General features: G+C 39.5%; 2 protein-coding genes across 2 annotated transcripts; one reads left to right on the forward strand and one right to left on the reverse strand.

Moving 5' to 3' along the window:
• Positions 1 to 189: 189 nt before the first annotated feature.
• On the reverse strand, positions 190 to 12,665 carry pias4a (protein inhibitor of activated STAT, 4a). Its single transcript, XM_062424579.1, has 11 exons — positions 12,639 to 12,665; positions 9,930 to 10,311; positions 9,708 to 9,792; positions 9,561 to 9,602; positions 9,185 to 9,275; positions 7,873 to 8,001; positions 5,693 to 5,798; positions 5,468 to 5,541; positions 5,187 to 5,347; positions 3,850 to 4,001; positions 190 to 3,717 (listed from the first exon to the last, which is right to left on the reverse strand). Exons 1-11 carry the CDS (start codon positions 12,663 to 12,665, stop codon positions 3,446 to 3,448), a joined length of 1,521 nt encoding a protein of 506 aa, XP_062280563.1. The 3' UTR covers positions 190 to 3,445.
• A 3,447-nt stretch (positions 12,666 to 16,112) lies between these two features.
• foxq2 (forkhead box Q2) lies at positions 16,113 to 17,642 on the forward strand. The gene is made up of 2 exons (XM_062424920.1): positions 16,113 to 16,610; positions 17,268 to 17,642. Exons 1-2 carry the CDS (start codon positions 16,113 to 16,115, stop codon positions 17,640 to 17,642), a joined length of 873 nt encoding a protein of 290 aa, XP_062280904.1.
• The last annotated feature ends 940 nt before the right edge of the window (positions 17,643 to 18,582 follow it).

Below are 18,582 nucleotides of genomic sequence, written 5' to 3' on the forward strand. Positions count from 1 at the left end.
AAATGCTTTGTTTTAGTTGAGTTTTAGTGACCAAGTTTTACAGAAGACAACATTTTATAAAATAGACATTTTTCATGTGTCCCAGTGGATGTGGTCATGAAAAGCGTCTCTCTGACCAAATACACAAAGATGGACTTGTTAATATTTGCTGATCTGGAAATGAAACAATGGCAGACAGGTTTTTAAGAACTGACTTTAATTAATTCCACACGTCAATAACAGCTGTTAGAATACGATCATTTAAAATTTTACAGTTTTATCCTCAACAGGCATCAAATACGTCCCCAGATCTGAGCATTTTGGTACAGGACATAATCTTACACCTCAACCAGTCCTCCCAGTCCTTAGTGGCATCAGCTTCAGGTGCTGGTGTCCACAACAGCTTCTTATTGTCTTGTTTGCCTATAGGAACAACTGGAGGCGATTCAAGGCTTAATAAAATATTATTTAAATTTTATTGTATTTTAATATGAACATATAAAAAAAACACAACAAACGAACATTTACATCATGGATTGTAAGCCTCTGCCCATGCTACCTTATGCATTATTATAATAAGAGATGCCACTACAAAAAACGACCAGACGCTCAGCTCTCTCCGCCTCCCAAACAACCTGGCTCAGTTCCACAGAAGCAACCTGCACCACCTCTCGTCTTTAACCATAAGGCCAAGAAAAAGGTTAAGGGATCCGCTCAAATAATGACCTTCTATGCCTAGCAATAAATGAACAATGTAATTTTTATATGTAAAGCAGTTACGTACAAATACAAATTGCCCAGTTAAAGACAGGTATTAGTTCTTTACATTACTTTGCTTCAAAGCGCCTTAGATCCTTTTCGGGGACAGACCTTAATGTATTACAGGCAAAGTGCCATCAATCAGCTTTGTGTGGATTACCAAACATTTTTCAACAGTATATTGATTTTAAACTATCTCAAAATGTCAAAAGAAAGAGGAAAAATGGAAGACCAGATTTGACTCGACCTACTTTTTCAGTCATCAAACCCTATCAGAGGATGCACTTGCAACAGTGAGGTCCCGGATCAATGTGTCAATGTCTATCTCTGTGCATTTGAGCAAGGCAAAAGAAGCAGATTCTGTGCTGAGCAAACTGTAAAAAAATCCAAAACAAAACAAACTGTATGATGAAGAGAAACAACCATGCAGAACGTATTTGAGTCACATGTGAGAGCCTCACACGCCACTTTTCTAGTTTCACATTTTCTGATCCTCTTGCGTGAGATGGTTGAGGAGAACTGGTCACAGTGGTCAGGGATCCTTGATTAATACTCACTACGTAATGGCTTAAAAAAAAAAAAAAAAAGCCATAAACTTGGGATGAAGTGTTAGATGAATGTGCAAACAGCTCTAGCAACACAGCAACGCCTTTTTCCTCATCGAGCGAACGCTGACGACCTCCCTGCAGACAGATCTGAAGCTAACCTAACTGAGGAGCAGCCGTCACATACTGTCAACACTAATGCAGGTGCAGAGGAATATTAGTTATAAGTATACAGCATGTAGCAATTAAAGTCCAATTCTATTCCAGCAAATAGGCGTGACCTTATCTACATTGGAAGGAGGCCGAGGGGGATTGTTGGTTGAAGCAGCTCCACTTGTTCCAGACAGGACAATTTGTAATCCAATCAATGACTTAAAGCTTGGTGGGGTTGCACTTATTGACACTTCATTAAGTTTTGTTGTGTCAGACATGTTGAACTCACCGCAGCAAAGTACTCTGAATGGTGCTTTGACCCAGGCCGGATTAATTCAGCGGAAAAGAAAAGAGACGTCGTTAACAGCGGAGCCATGAGCCCAGACCAATTATAACTCAACGTTCAAACCGCAGCAGCAGCAGCAGCAGCAGCAGGAGTGTCCCGCTTTCCGCAACTAATAGCTCTCGTCTGTACGCAACTGTTGCCAAATATTATGTAGATTCATTACAAACAACTGTTGAGAAAATGTGAGGCAATTAAATAAATACGAATCTCTCAGAGAAACAAACTAAAATGTGGGCAAAAAGGATGACAGCACTTCTGACTCTTTTATGTCTTTTACCACAGATTATTTTTGCTTCTGTCCATTTCTCTCAGTGGGAAGAAAAAAGAAAACAAACTAGGAAAATAATCAATGAAATAAAAACAATCCCTGTCAGGATGGGATCTCATCTGTTGGCCAGCTCAGCTAGCCTGACAACGATGGGCTCCATTCTTCACTAATTACCAAAAAGGCACCAAAATCTCATAACCATTTCCTGTCAATGAAATTGAAAATACTTTGGCACAGCTGCCGTACAGTAATTTTGATGAGTTATGTCCATACGCAATGCTGATACATCAAACCTAATAAATCCTGTTACAGCAAAGATAACTGCAGTAATGTTTTATCACCTGCATCTTTGACAACTACAGTTAGCCAGGTTATCCACAAACAAACTCGCCTTTAACGTTTTGGTAGCTCCAGAGGAAACAGCTGCATGGAACGATGGAATTTCAAAGGAAAAAAAAGAAGAAAGAAAAATGTAGGAAAACAAAATCTCCAGTGTAAAATTGGCTTTAGAAAGACTCAATCAATTCATCGGTCCTTCGCTTCTTTCTAAGCTATTCTCTGGTCAGTCTGCTAAGTTTTTTTATGACTGAGGTAGGTTCTCTTTTATCTAAAGGACAAAATAAAAATGGAAAGCTTCACACATTGAGGCCAGTATTGTGTTCTGCTATTTCATAATTAAAAAAGGATAAATTCCTGAAAAAAACCCTTTCAAGCTTTGAATTCTTTCTCTGAACAAAGAAATAATAACACAGTGGGAGAGGTTTAAATTTGCATCACACTCCAGAAATCTCCGCCTTGTCCTCCCCACATGATTCATGTTCTGTTTCCATTAGTTGTTTTTGACCTTTTACCAAAAAAACTATTGAGGTGCCTCCATTTTCAACTTGCCTGTTCATCACAAATGTGACAAAAATCAGAGACGCAAACATTGAACGCCCGCGGCTAAAAGAGCCTGTAAATCCAAGTCAAATACAAAGAGAGATGGGGTGGTAGAGAGGAAATAGTCTGGAGAGAGGAGGGAGGGGGGAGGGGTTGGTGGAGGTGTTGGACGTGAGGGGGTGCTCGATCCATTTAGTCCCTTTAGTAGAGGCAGGACGGTACAGATATTCACTGCAAGATGATGGTTGGCCAAAAAGAGTTAGAGTTGCTTCCAGTGGTGTACAGTACAAACAGGAATCCTAATCGTTCTAGATTGGAGATTCATGGACAGTGCATGTTAGAGTGTGTTGGTTTTGTCTGGATACAAACCCGAGCTGCTAAAAGGCTCTGATGTTTGGGTGTAAGGGAAGGTCGTTGCATCTAGTGGATTACTGTGTTCCTGTCCTCATGTTTTTTAGCCCCCTGCCTCTCTGTCTCTGTGTGTGTGTCAGTCTATGAGGGGCCAGAGCTGCGGGGTCAGTAGGCAGTGACCAGGTCCTTGTCGTAGTTGTATCGGCCCCTCTTCGGGGCAGGACTGTCAGCGCTGTCCTCAGTGTCACTGTCTCCGCCAGCCCCGCCCCCTTCCTCCTCAGAGGAGGAGTCAAGAGTCAGATCTACCACTGCGCCTCCTCCCGGTGCCACAGCAGCTCCTCCTGTGACTCCTGCCGCCCCCACCGAACCGCTTCCAGATTTGCCCGTCAGACTGGTGCTGCTGTAGGCCGGTGAATGACCGTTTGCCTCAGGAATGCCTGCAGACAGAAATACCATTTAAAAAGAGATTACAAAATGATTAACTTTAGCAAAGTGATGCCTAGAAAAGAAAAAAACAAAAACATCCACACTCAGAACAACAGCGTAGAGTGACGCGGTTTCATACTTACATATATCAACAACAGGGTACTCTGGTGTGTTGCTGCGCTCTCTTTCCCTGTCCCTCTCCTTGTCATCTCTGATGGGTCGCCAGGAGCCGTCGGTTAAATATTCAATCTCCTCAATGTCCTCATTTGTCTCTTTCAGAATCTCAGATAGCAGCCTGAAATACACACCGCTGGTCAGAGTTGCTTCACAAAACACATTTCACAACAGAAAATGAACACAATACTCCAACCCAGCAGAGCTCTGCATGGGTTGAATTTCCTTTTCTTTCTTCCTGCAATTTACATACAGTATCATTTTGCCTCCACAAATAACTACACCACCATCTGTCATTCATAGGTAAAGACATTGATGTATCAAACAGATATTTGTAAACAAGTAAATTAATGGACAAGAAATGTTAAGATATCTGTATAATGTTGATCATCTATAATAATCAGAAATAGTTTATTCAAGAAATTCATCATATAAGCCAGAACCCTTTATGAAAAAATGTTTGATCTTTGGCTGTTTCTTATTAAGAACTGAGAACTGTATTTGTTTCACATCCCCCTGAACACTACACTCTAAAGCTTGATTTCAAACTTGAAAAAAGAAACCAAGAGAGAGAAGTTAAAGAGGGGACATTCACACAAGATTAATTTAAGGAATGTGAGTATACCTCAAAGCCAAAGTGTAACACAATGCCTTCAGTCTTTGTGAAACTTAAAGTGTGTCTGTGAAAGTTACCGAAAATTACACACCCAAATGTTTGTGGATGAGAATATTTTTATAATGCATAAAGAATTTGCTTTTTTGTTGTTGCAGAAAAAAGACGAACTGATGAAATGCAGTCGTCAAAGTGACTAAAGATATATAATCACACTGTTGGCCTAAGAGTAATTTACCTTGTTCAACACACTACTGTAGGTACTCATAGACGGCAGTGACTACTGAAAAAAGAAAGCGCGAGTTCCGCAATCACCTAGTTCTCTAAACTCCAGCCTTGTTAAATTTAAGTGGATCAAAGAGTCAACAAACCAGTCCATTTTACAGGTTCAAAGATGTTTGATTGTAACATAACAGCAGGAACAGAAACACTAAACAGAATAAACAACCACCCTCTCATCCCATCAAAACATTACAAGCTTTTGAGATTAATACACAAAAAGGTTGGTGCATGGCTCAACGTGTACTAAGAGTCCCTACAATTCCCCAAAATATTTGCAGTTTTAATATATTTTCCTAACCTAGTTTGAACATGCAGATAAGGACTATTAAAATAACATTTTAAGAATTTATTGAAAAGAAAAAAAGGTGCAGCTCGGCTGCTTCAAGTCAGTGCATGCGTCTGTCTCCTTACCCATCAATAGTGAGCAGCTCAAAGGGAGCCGGCTTGTCGCATACAGGGCAAGTCCATGTGGGCTTCTTCTCGTTCATCTGCAGGAAGAAGACTGCGTCGAAACACTGAAGATGGGCACAAGTTAAAACTCGACATGGCACACCAAGCCGCATCTTCACCAGCTGAGAGAGGGAGAGGACAAAGCGTGTTAAAAGTTATCAAACTTCATGGTACCAAAACAAACATTTACAAGGCTTGCTGAGTGCTCAGTGTATCAGGTGACATCATTCAGAAATACTCACTGGACAAATGAGAGAAACTCGCAGGCCTGTGGTGGCAATCTCACTCTCTGGGTCGAAACGTAGTTTGTCTTGAACTACAAACAAATGGCAGATTAAGTATTAAACTCATTTTCTATCAGACATGTTGCAATGTGTGAAGTTAAATATAAAGGAAGTCCTACAAAAACAATGATTGTCAATGATTGTTCAATGACAGTTCAGATGTGATTTTAGAATAACACTTACTGCGTTCACGACAGCGTTCTGCACTCTCAACAGAGCAGAGTTTGAGCTGGCTGAAGAGGTCTGCTGCAGTGAACACCCTCACTAAATACACTGCCACCGAGTACCGCTGAAAACACACAGATTCAGAGGTTGTGAGTTCTTGTTTCAAAACCTGCAGTGAATGTCCTCCAATGCATTCTCAGATTTTGTTAGAAGAATAATTAGAGTCAAATCTACTTTCTGAAACTGCATTTAATTCAAGACTTCCTCTTACATTATCTGGACCTATAATTTAAAATCCACATATTAGGAAAACCCAACATACCAAATTCTTCTATTACAGACTGCCCATCATCTTTTCAGTCTCGGTCATAACTCCCTAATTACTGGGCAAACAACGCATTAAGCTTGAGTGCAAATGTACCTCCATGATCAATAAAACCCTGATTTTGATTGACTGAAATCATCACAAGCTGCTCTCATGGGCCAACCACAAGGTTACAGACTTGCATTGATTAAATATGCCAAGCAATCAGTTTTCCCCCCTATTTTCCACTTCAAAACAAACAAAAAGTTGATTTGCTAGATCAGCAACATTTCTCGGGGGAACCACACTACTAAAGTGCTCCTGTTAGTTTAATACTGCGTTTGAACTGTTCTCTCCATAGACATTAAACTAAACACTGTGGAGAATACAAAATCTTACACAAAACTATTTAAGAAAAGTTGTGATACAAGCTATATTTTATAAAAACAGTTATTATATAATCATATTTAAACTGCTTTACTAGTTGTAATGTAGACTTACTTTAAGCTATTGTGATGTGGACATCCCTAACAAGCTGAGATAATAAAACACTAATAAGACAAAGAGAAACTGCATGAAAACCTGTTGTCAGTGTGTTTACATTTATGTTGCTCATGTTTAATTGGTTTACAGAGGAGCTCCATAAAAGAAGGAGCCCAAGTGCAAAGTTCATCAGTCATTCAGCTGCTCTGGATCAGGATTGTGGAGGCAACAGTTAAGGACCTAGATGCTCAGCTCTTGGGAACCTTCTTTTTTGAGATATACCCGTAACAGCTGAGTAGGACCTATGAAACACTCTGAGGACCACATGTCCTAGCTTGCCCTGGTGAACCTTGGGATCGAGCAGGAGGAGCTTGGGAGTTGCTGAGGAAAAGACTCAGGATGTTGAGTTTTTTAGGCCCTAGTCTTAATCTGAGTACTTGAATACTGGGTATGTTGAGAAGGAGTCTGGTCTAATGCTTTTGATAGAGATATTAACCTAAATGATTTCAATAAGAAAGACACTCCTGAAATGTGTATGACTCGAGCAGCTGGATCTTTTTACTTGAAAAGACTGTGTTGGTGTTGTTGGAGCTACAGAAACACTCAGCAGTGTTACAGATCAGGTTTCTTCCTTAGAAAAATTATCTTTGGCTGAGTACAGACAGCAGCTTGCAGATAACATAAAAATGTGACAACAGCCCAGTTTTGCTTTGTCATCAAGATGTCATGGAATAAACAGTAATTAGCGGCAGCTGATGTAACCTGCGGCCTGCAATGTCTGTCTTTTAAACTTGAAAAAGTGGTAGTCAGTGCTGGCTAGATATGTGAATCTCCTACCTGAATGTTTTATACACTGCACTTTGGTAATAAGAGACAGGAGGGATAAAAGATTTGATGACACGTTTGTTAGTGTCTGAGCTCAGAGAATTGTTGTACTTTGCCAAACCGGCTGTTAGACTTGCACTGATGCTGTGATACAGTAATGATGAGTATTTGATGAGGTTTATTTCAGCCGATATGATTAATTAAAATATGCCCAGATCTGCCCAAGTGTTGGATATTACTTTTACTTGTAATACTACAAGGCAAAGTGGCAGGTGGATTCTAAATTTTCATTGTCATGTCACTCATTTTGTAATTGTACTATTTCGTAACGACGCTGTATGATGGATCACATCACAAACACAGCGGTACAGACAGCAACGTCACAGCTACACACAGTAAAACTAAATGTTATGAACTCAGGACTTCAAGCAAGTAAAAACGTGTGAACCTGAAAAGTTGTCAAGGAGGTAATGTATACAATGTATTAAGTTAAGTGCTAATTTCCATCCCTGATCTGCCCCATCATCAATCTTCAGGAATGACCCAGATCTACTGCAAAATATGAGACTGAGCATTAGACTCTCACCTTGCCAAAGTTTCCCCAGGTGACGGTGACTCTGTTGGTAACATTGGAAAGATGTAACCAGGGAGTAATGTTTACAGGACGACAAGGACGACGAGGTTCAACACCAGGTTTATTAGAGGGGTAATAGCCCTGTAAACATAAAAACACAAGTATGAAACAAGTATGTAAATCAAATAGTTTCAGTAATTTACTGACGTGTCTTAATTACTTCTGAAAGGCTTAAATACAGATTCTAAAACTAATCACTCATCCAGGCTCCATAAACTTTGCTTCTCAAATAAAACTGTTACTTGAACAGTAACTATTTTCACCATGAGGCAAATTAAATAGCTGGAAGCTGTCTGCCTGCAAAAATTAAAATGGTAGAGCTCAGTTCTCCTCTCCAGGCAAAACAGGGGAAAGTCACTGAGCTCCAAGCAAGTTGCACATAAATGTTAGATTACAGTCACACAACGTTTTTGTACTTTGCTCTGTATGTGCTTCTATTTATAATTTTGACATTTTTAAAAACTGCAAATTCTGAGCACCTAATATTTTACTAGATTACACACTCTTTCTTTCATGTTTAACATGGATATAGACATAACATTATATAGGAAAACAGAACAGAGCGGGCCATTAGTAAGACAACTGCACTGATACTGAAGACCCTCGTTTTGCCTCCACACATGTCAAAGGTTTACGGTAATCTTTGGTTTTACTCAGCATTTAAATCCAAGAAGCAACCAAATTCCAATTATTGTTTTCATAATAATAGCTGTTGTTGTTTTTCCAGATTTTTTTTTTGGCCGCATGCTGGAGACTCACTAACAGTGGGCTTGCCAGCATGATGATGCCCTCAGGCAGACTGACCAGCATATACATGTAAACCTTTGTACCTGGATATTAATCACTTCTTACTTTATTCAACACCCAACTGCTGGTTTGACCAGGCAGTAAGTCTATCGTTGACACTAGAGCAGCACCAATTAATTAATTAGCTAGTAACTTTTAAATTAATTTTGATAAATGATGGATTGTTTAGAGACTCCAGCTTCTCAAACGTGAATATTTTCTGGTTTCTTTAGGTGTCTATGGCACTAAACTGAATATTTTTGGGTTGTGGACTGTTGGTCAGGACACAACAAGACATTTGAGGATGTCATCTTCGGCTTTGAGAAACAGCGATCAACATGTTTCACCATTTTCTGATTAATCAACAGAATATTCAATAAAGATAAATAATCATTAGTTTCAGCCCTAATTGACACCCAACTAAAAACTTATCGGCAGCTTAAGGTAAGGAGCAAAGTTCAGACACAAGTCAACTCACCGGCACATGACAGTAGGACTGGTTAACTTTGACAGCAATATTAGGAGGATACTGGTCTTCTTGAACACCAATGGAGTCCGTGTAACAGATTCTGCAACACAGAGTGATGAGAGACGAAGGTTACAATCATAAGATAGGCTGAGTGTTAAGTCATACAGCCTGTCTGACTCTGCATCAGTCAAGTTTTCAGGTATTTTCAGTACGTCCACATAAATGATTTAGATCTTCTAGTTCAAAGGACTATGATGAACATTCAAATGCTTTGTAATACTATTTTAATTTCTTTGTTGTGCATCTGTGAAAGAAATTCTGATTAACATCACAGACCACGCAACAAATTGTGAAAAATAATCAACACAAATAACTCTTAACTCACCTAAGAACAACTTGGATCGATCTGATTCCAGGGCGAAGCTCACTAAGAAAGTAAAAGGTCACAAATCATCATGAGCACCAGTTGTAGTTTGTGAATGAAATGAACATTAACTAAATTTTAACTACTACATTAACTTGATTTTCTTACCTTGCATTTCTGATCTGGTCTGCCTGGTTCGGTGTTAACTCAAATATGCATTGACTGTCCTGCAGTTTTTCATTGTTCTGGGCAACTGCAAACGTGTTGACAAAAACACATCACAACACCACCACAGTACAAGCTTGTATTGTGTAATTTAGGGCATAATCTTTCTCTAGAACAAATCATTTAAATATGAGGATGAAGAAACGTCAAACTGTCTACACTCACTTAGCTGTGTCGGTGACAACAGTGTCTCCAAAGTTTGGTAGAAGGGCAGTGGCACCAGTTTGACCTCTGCTGCAGGTGTGGGGATTGGTTTGGAGATGCCGTTGAGGTAGTCTGCGCCCTGAGAGGTGGCAGTGGGGGAAGAGCTGAGCGATGAGTAGGCTACTGGGATGCCCTCTGGACGCCGCGCCGCCAGCCAGCCAGATGTTTTGGGGAAGCGCGACTCATAGAGCTGCCTGACGTTCTTCAGCAGCTCCGGGCTGTATTCGGTCTGCACCAGCCTCAGCGCCCGTCCCACCAGGTCCTGCTTCAACCCACTTTTGCTGCGACCCATTGAGGCCAGTAGCGTCTGCAGGTCTGAGACCCGGAAACTTTTGACCATGTTCTGTAGGGAGGACAAGTCCAAAAAGTGAGAAACTACAAGGATGATGAAATTTGTAGAAAGGGAAAGTATGAGGGCCAGATAGGCCTGTAACAATGCCAAGAATTTACATTTCCAGATTCGTTTTGACAGCTAAGTCTAAATCCAAGGAGAAGTGATACTACTAAAACCATTAACTACTCTTTCTTCTTTTCTGTGACCTTTCCAAACACTTCACAATCTAAAATACTTTATTCTTTTCTAAATTGTTGAGTTTTTCTGAAGGTGTTCTGTGTTTTTTTTCTGCGTGACCCAGGTTGGAAAATGTATTTGTGTTTATATTCTCTGACTTTTCCAGTTCCTGAACTTGATCTGTCTGGAAATTCCTGAAAATAAAACTATACATTCAGTGCCTTGTGGGAAATTTTGCTTAAATACAGCTGCTAAATTTGCCCCTGACAGGATCTACATCAGTTTTTTTTTTTTACAATTACATGCAGTGTTAGACTTTACATAACACTGCCATCAAATGTTTGATACATATTAAAGTGACCCTTTGTCCTTCCTCAGTCATGCAGCTCGTATTTATCTTCATCATTCTATTCTCATTTAAATTGTGCTTTCAGTCATGAAACACATTTTTTAACATTAGCTGATAGAAAGTTCCAACCGCATCTGAGCATTTCACTGTGTTACATCCAACTACACTGGCATATAAAACACAAATGCAGACAACACATGGATAACAATGCTGATCTAACGTATGAAGCCAAAGTATAAGAACATGAACATCTTGGATTATTGGAGATATGTTGATGTGGAATCACAGAAAGGATCAGACGCAAAACATAAAACATGTGGAATAATCAATACAAACAATAACTTTTGACAACAAACAGATTATAGTTTAACATGTTCAATGTTTGAAAAGGTAAACCACAATTTGATAGTCACAAATAGAAGAATAGAGCAGTAAAGGTTCAACTAACACCTAAAAATAAGTTACTGATGGGCAACATTTGATCGACAGTTGCAGGAGTAGACTGGTGCAACTGGCAATTATGTTCATTACAGACTAATCTAACTTTTAATTATCAGTTAAACATTAACTCTATACAATGTCAGAAAACAGGGAAAAATGTCCAACCGAATGCAAAGTGACAAATGTCTTTTTTTGTCAGACGACAGCCTAAAACCAGAAGATATTCAGCTTACTGACATCAAGGAGCACATCCTAACATTTGAGAAAGTGTAACAAGATAATAATATACGTTTTCACTTAAATCATAGACGTTTTTGTTTAAAATGATTAATAATTAATCAAAACAGCTGCAGATTCATTGACTTTCCATGGATGAGCTAATGTTTGCAGGTCTACAGCAGTGACAACAAAATTTAGTGTGGCAGACGAACCATAACAACGTGCTTGTTTACTTAATGCTCTGAATCAAAGTGTAGTTATCTTGCTCTGTTGCTGTCTATGACTGGCTCAATGTCTCATACATGCGACATACCGGGTTAGCTACACTACACATTAAGACTATAATTTATTAATACTACACTTATATTAACACTATAATAAATGGATGCGGTTATAGCAGGACAGGGCACATATGACACAGCACACCGCTTGCAAGAGGAGGTTTACTAAGAAAGGCGGCAGCATCGTAGAGAGTCTGTGAGGGACAAACACATAATGTTGTTGTTGGTACAGGACAAAACTGAGCCGTCTGACATGCTTTAGCTTTGTCTGACATTATGGGCTTGGACATTATTGGCATTACTGCATTGTGTCTAGATAAACTTGCACAACAAAGTGCCTCAGATGGACCTGTGTGCAACATAAAAACTAAAAGCATTGGCTTTTCTCTCTAGCCTCGCTTGAACCAAATATTGCCTGTGCTAATCGGCTGGCTAGCTTCTCTGTCGGTACTCAATCATGGCAACTGGACATTTTTGACAGGTGCACAGCTCCATAAACTAACCGGCTTCACAACAGACAGCCATTATGATAAGAGAAACAGAGTCAAACATGCCGAGTAGCATGCTAGCAGCAGACCCCTGCGTGTTTTCAGGGTCTCATCATTCATTTTTTCGGCGTCCGTCGCTTCAGAGCCAGCGTGATGCGAGCTCAACCAACGCACTTGTCTAGTTAACGTTAACTAGCTACGTTAGCAGCGCAGGCTAGTTCGTCTCGCCTGTACATAAATACGCCACGTTTAATAAGAAAACGAGCTCTTAGCCGTAATCGTACAGAACCACCCCCGGTTTCACCATGTCCACATTGAGTTTCAACCCACACTCCCGCGCCCGTCTCCCCTTAAAACCAAAGCCTGCCGAGCTCTACTTGCCATCGCTTCCACCAGTTCGGCCGCCATCTTCGTGCACCAGTACCGCGAGAGTCGGAGACGACGGCTAAGTCTGTCACCAATGAAACGCCGAGCCTACTTTGATTGACGGGTGCTCACGACCAATCACAGAGCGCTGTCCTCCAGCGCCTGTAGCAGTACACACAACAAGGGGCGGGCCCACTGTTTTTTTAAAGTTACAGTGCAACTTTTTAAAAAACACTAAGAGACAGGTCTCCTCTCCTAAATAGGCCTCACTGTCCACTAATGAAACCACGTGGCCGAGTATTTTGATATCCATGATGTTTCCGTTTAATAGTATCGAGGTTTTGTGAACGTGTGTCTCAGAAACTGTTTAAATTGAACATTGATGTAAAAGCATGGACTGTCAAGTGGACCAGGGTCGCATGGCCCCATCAATTCCCGTCCGAGCAGATTATTCCACTTCAGGTTATGCGAGCAGCCGTGAGATGTGGAGTTAATGCTTTGTCTGAGGTATGTTCATAACTGAATGAAAACACGAGCAATTAACGAAATACACTCACATGTCAAAGCACAGACCGGCCACACCGTGTCTAAAACAGAAATTACAAAACACAGTGCCTCGCTTTTAGCAAAATGAAATAAAGTATGCAAAGGATACATTTACACTCCCTGTGGTGATCCAGCCCTCCAAAAGCTCTTAATATGTGGCAAAGAATTATGGCGCACAAAAAATGACATAGGAATAAAAAATAAATGAATGTAGAAATACATAAATAAATAGATGTAGAAATGAAGAAATATTTAAATAAATGCAGAAATATAGAAATGCAACATACATAAATAAATAAATACATAAATAAACATATAAATAAATAAACGCAGAAATACAGAAGTAGCCTAAATAAAAGATTATTTATGGAAATGTAGAAAAGAAATCTAATACATGAATTTAATGTCCCTTTCCATGACCTTTTTCATTTATGTGCTCCATAAAGAATAGCCTCATGGAGACACATAAATCAATTGAAGGAAATGCAATATCATGTAATAACATGGTGTGTTTTGTTTTGGCTCAACTTGGGAATGTGAAAGGTCAATAAAACAACACTGTCTATTCAAAATGACAGCTGACTTTGCCACTATTGTTGCTTGATGACAAGGTTATCTATGACTATAGATAAATAGGCTTTATATTGTCATTTAAGGAGATGGATTCATTTATAGGGTACACCTGTCCAAAATTATAGTTCACACATGATGGCTTGATATAGTTTTAAAAATGCATTTTTACTATTTTTACAATTAAAATTGGTTCATATTGTCTTTCATTTATAGACCATAAGCCTACTGTATGTATTAATATAGCAATTTGCAATACACTATCCTGGTCTATAGGCGACACAGTGCTCTCTGTTGGTTATACAGTATATTTCATGTTCCATGATTTAAACAGAAGAGGGCAATATGGTCCATGATTTGACCTGAGTGTCATTTAATTAATTTCCTCCTAAAACTGACAGAACCAAGCAAATCTATGCAGTTACTCTTATCTGCACTATATTGTGAAGATTCAGGTGGTGTAATGGTGTAACCATATATTAATATTAATTGTTGGGGGTTGTCAATTTCTACAATTTAAGAGTTACCGAATAAAATTTAACAGATTAACAGATTAAGACAGTTTAGATTCTGTTTCAGATGTCAGTTTTCAGTGGTTCTACATTTATTTCATTGCTTCAAAGGCTAGAGGAAACATAGGCTATTTATGTAATTGTGTTGGACTTCATATTAAAACTGTTTTACCTGACTTGAACTTTCTTGGGGGAAATTTTAAAAAAACCCAATAGTTAAGTAATACTAGGTTTTGCTGCTGGACCTTTTCACTTTACCTTTTGAAATTTAAAAAAAAATAAAGAGCCTTGACTTCCCCTTATTGCAATAACTCAATTGACAATACACATTTTATTTATTTAAATGTATAGTGATATCATCTTACTGTAAAAATAAAACCCACAATTAATGTCAGCATTCAGTAGTGTCATTCACCTCTGTTTGATGTGTAGATGCTGGACCAGTATCATAACATAAACAAAATAAACAAGTCTATAGATGAAAACAATAGATAGAAAGACAGTGTTGTCAATTTACCAGTTTCATTAAAACATATTCACAAAAAAAGAAGAGTATCTGGGGTTAACAAATACATCAAAAGTTACTCATGTTAAGGGGTTACATACATTTAACTCTTGGACCAAACCCTAGAAATGGCAGTAAATTAAAACATAAAGTTGAATTAAACATAGGAATAAAGTATGTGATAGAGTGAAGCACATTGTTAGATAGCACATGAAATAACTGCTCTTCAAGGTGAGGGAAATGATCATTTATTTTTTACTTCATGAAAAGTAAACTATAATTACAGTAGTTACATACACAATCATAGAATACAATTCAATACAAAACAATGTAAAAGTGCAGATGCATTTGCCTCTGAGATGCACCTCAAAAGATATTTAAAATCATCTTTGTTGAACTCCCTCTCAAACAAAAAACCCACAGTACAAAAAAAGTATCTTTTTAGCATTGTGAGGAAAAATGGAATAAAGGTCATAGAAGTTTCAACAACAGGAAATAAATCAATTTGATTTTTAGTCATACTCTTTAGTGTTCTGTGACAATCAATTTCCACACAAAACCTTCATGCTCTTTCCAAAAAAAAAGGAGACTTGAGTAAATCGGCTTTTTTCACCCAAACACTGAACCTGACCTATTAATTATTGCTTTATTGTGATTGAGGTAATTCTTTAGACAGCATCCCTACGGACAAAACAACTTTAACAGGATAACATTGGAATCTAAAAGGCTGTTGATTCTACAGCATCCATCCTTGGCACACCATGTCTGACTAAATCTTGAGTGTTTAATCTCTAGTAATTACAAAGATTTGCTTAGGTTAATAAAAATAATCCGCCTCAATTGAGACCCCCTACCTGGACCACCCCTGTGCCTTCTTTGCCCCTTTCTGTGAGGGATAAATTCACAGTCATATAAATAGAGTCACCTTCACAGCCATGGAGCACAACTGTTTGATTCAGGAGCAAATAGGCTGTTGGATATCGATCTTTAAATTTTGATTGTCAGGCTTGCCAGAGAGGCGAAAATATTTAATTACAATCTGTTGGTAAACAAAGAAGCTGCATTTAATCTTATTGGCTGACGTCAATTCCACAGGTTGCGATTGTGTCGCCAGTGAGCGCGTAAAGGTTAACAACAGTTGAGAGGCTCATCTTTATCTGTGATCTTGTCAACAGTAAGACTTCGGCGAAAGAAGCGAGGGGCATTTAGTCGTTCAGTTTATGAGGGTCCTGCGCTTCAATACAAATTAGACATGCTGTGATACTCAAAATTCTGGGAAGACTTCTGGGAAACAACACTTTTCCTTCATCACCTGATTCAAGAGATCATCACTTTGGAACCAATAAAATCTCTGTAATGAGTCTGAGATATTTCAGTTCAGAGAGGACAATGGAGGACAGAAGCAGCTGCAACGGTAGCAGAGAAAGGCTTGGACTGAGCTTCACTATTGACTACCTTCTGTTCAATAAAGGAGTCAAAGGTTCTAAAGAAGAACCGACAGGTAGTCGTACGGCTGACCAGACGGCGAACAACGTGCTAAATCATCAGAATCCTAAACCCAAAGAGGTGGGGATTCGCTGTGAGGTACAGGAGAAGCAGCAGTGGTCAGATGCAGAGACTGCGGAAAAGAAAGTCAAAGAAGAGGAGGGGGATGAAGTGCAACATGAGGAGGGGGAGGAGGAAATGACCACCACCACATCTACTAGCGGCAGTCCATCCAAGTCTGCGGACAAACCCAACCAGTCCTACATCGCACTCATCTCCAAGGCCATCCTGGCATCAGAGCAGAAGAAACTGCTGCTATGTGACATCTACCAATGGATCATGGACCACTACCCTTACTTCAAGAGTAAGGTATGTTCACGTCTTTGCTCTCTTGTTTTGCAAGAAAACAGGTAGAATTGTGGAGGATTTCAGAAATTCAAATTGGGTAATAATGTTTGGTAAAAACTACAATGCTGGGGAGGCTGCATTACTTAAGTTTCCACAGCTACAATAAGGAAGATGACGAGAATGCATGTTTGCCCGCAGTCTCAGTCGCTGAAAAATAGTGTGGCGGCCATATTCACAAGTGAAGTGACCTACTTGGCACAGGTAATCTATCTGAGTGGTTAGGCAATTAGGTGCTTGCAGGGACACTAGATGATCTTCTTGTTGGCAAATTCACAAATAAAGTAATCCTGTTGCTAGGTTGCAAACTGACTCTGCCTTTACCAGGTGCAACAACAGATTGGATGTAGCCTAGTGGATTAAAGTTGATCACTGGTTTGACGTGCTAAAAAGGTAACGCAGGGTGTTGTGTCTTACCAAGATCATATACTGTCTTGACACGCTATCACACATCCTGCCAACAACAGGACAAGGTGACATCCTGAGGAGGATCAAGATACTTAACAGCCACCTACGTTAATTTTCAATTGGGGACACCCATTGTTTTAACCCCTACTTAGTTTTGAGGTTTTACTTTATTTATACTTTAACCATGTTTCTTATCCTCGCTTGCTCCAACAGGATAAAAACTGGAGGAACAGTGTGCGTCACAACTTGTCCCTGAATGATTGCTTCATCAAAGCAGGCCGCAGCGAAAACGGTAAAGGCCATTTCTGGGCGATTCACCCATCAAACTACCAGGACTTTTCTAACGGGGACTACCACTGTCGGAGGACACGGCGGAGGGTACGCAGGGTGGCAGGACAGCTCCCTCTCTCCCCCCTGAGCTCCCCCTACCAGCATGCCTTTGTCCGCCCCCACAGAACGACCTGTTGGTGCTGTCCACAAGCCCCAACATTCCCACTGTCCTGTTTGACACCCAGACTCTACTGGCCTTGGTCCAGTGTGCAAGCACAAGTGGGGCTCCACCCAGGCATTCGCGCCTCAGTACCCTGAGGGTGAATTGTTTTTTGCTTTTTTTCAGGTATTCTGTACTCACAGTTTGGACTTGATTCACTGTTCAATAAAAGAGAAATTTTAGAATATTTTTTGCTCATGATTGTGTCAATAGATGACATTAAAATCCAAATGGAATCCGACAATTATATGTCATACTCTGCTTTGTAAGTAAGGGCAAAATGATTTAAGAATATTCAATGATTAAATAAAATGCATTAATCTTATAAAGCGAATGCACTGGTTTCATTTGTACTCTGAATGTTTTTAGAATGACTAAAATACAATGCGTTGTCATTATCATCTTATTAAATCATATTGAATTGAACACTTTGAAATGCTTCTTTATTATCAGCTGCCTCATTTGTGTGTGTGTGTGTGTGCGCGCACACGCACTTGCCTGTGTGTGCAAATTGTACTAAAAGTGAGCTTACTGCTAAAATACCACCTGGTGTTAGATGCTAATTAGTCAAATCTGTCGGGATGCAAAATCTTCTGCCCTAAGAGACTAAAATCGGATATGAGGCCGTATAATCTGTGCAATCCCAAATAGTTTCAAGAAATAGGAAGCTTATCACACGGTGTAATCCCTAACCGCTGCTACAGAAAGAGGGGGACCACAGGAGGTCAGGGATGAAGGAAGCAGAGGAAAGGGAAGAAGGCAGAGAGATGAGCAGACCCTGATTTATTGGAGAAGTAGGAAGGGTTTTTGGGTGCTTTTTGCTGTATGTGTTTAGATGGAACAGTCGGGGCAGAAACATGCAGTAACTGAAATAATGAAAGAAATATTAAAGTTTATGAAAAATTCATGTGACTATAGTACAGAGGCTAATAATATAATCTGTGTGTGTAGATCACAGAATACATATGACAAAGCTACCTCCCAAAAAATAACTAAACTAACTAACTAATAAATAAAACTATCACCAAACAGCAGCTC

The sequence above is a fragment of the Scomber scombrus genome, chromosome 8 (genome assembly GCF_963691925.1).
Source record: "Scomber scombrus chromosome 8, fScoSco1.1, whole genome shotgun sequence".
NCBI classification, from domain to species: Eukaryota; Metazoa; Chordata; class Actinopteri; order Scombriformes; family Scombridae; genus Scomber; species Scomber scombrus.

Bases quoted from the DNA above. Each gene is read 5' to 3' on its own strand.
- foxq2 (XM_062424920.1), top strand. From the start codon at position 16,113: ATGAGTCTGAGATATTTCAGTTCAGAGAGGACAATGGAGGACAGAAGC. The intron at 16,611-17,267 runs GTATGTTCACGT...TTGCTCCAACAG, and splicing joins ACCCTTACTTCAAGAGTAAG to GATAAAAACTGGAGGAACAG.
- pias4a (XM_062424579.1), bottom strand. From the start codon at position 12,665: ATGGCGGCCGAACTGGTGGAAGCGATG. The intron at 8,002-9,184 runs GTGAGTTGACTT...TTATGTTTACAG, and splicing joins AGTCCTACTGTCATGTGCCG to GGCTATTACCCCTCTAATAA. The intron at 3,718-3,849 runs GTAAGTATGAAA...TTCTGTCTGCAG, and splicing joins GTACCCTGTTGTTGATATAT to GCATTCCTGAGGCAAACGGT.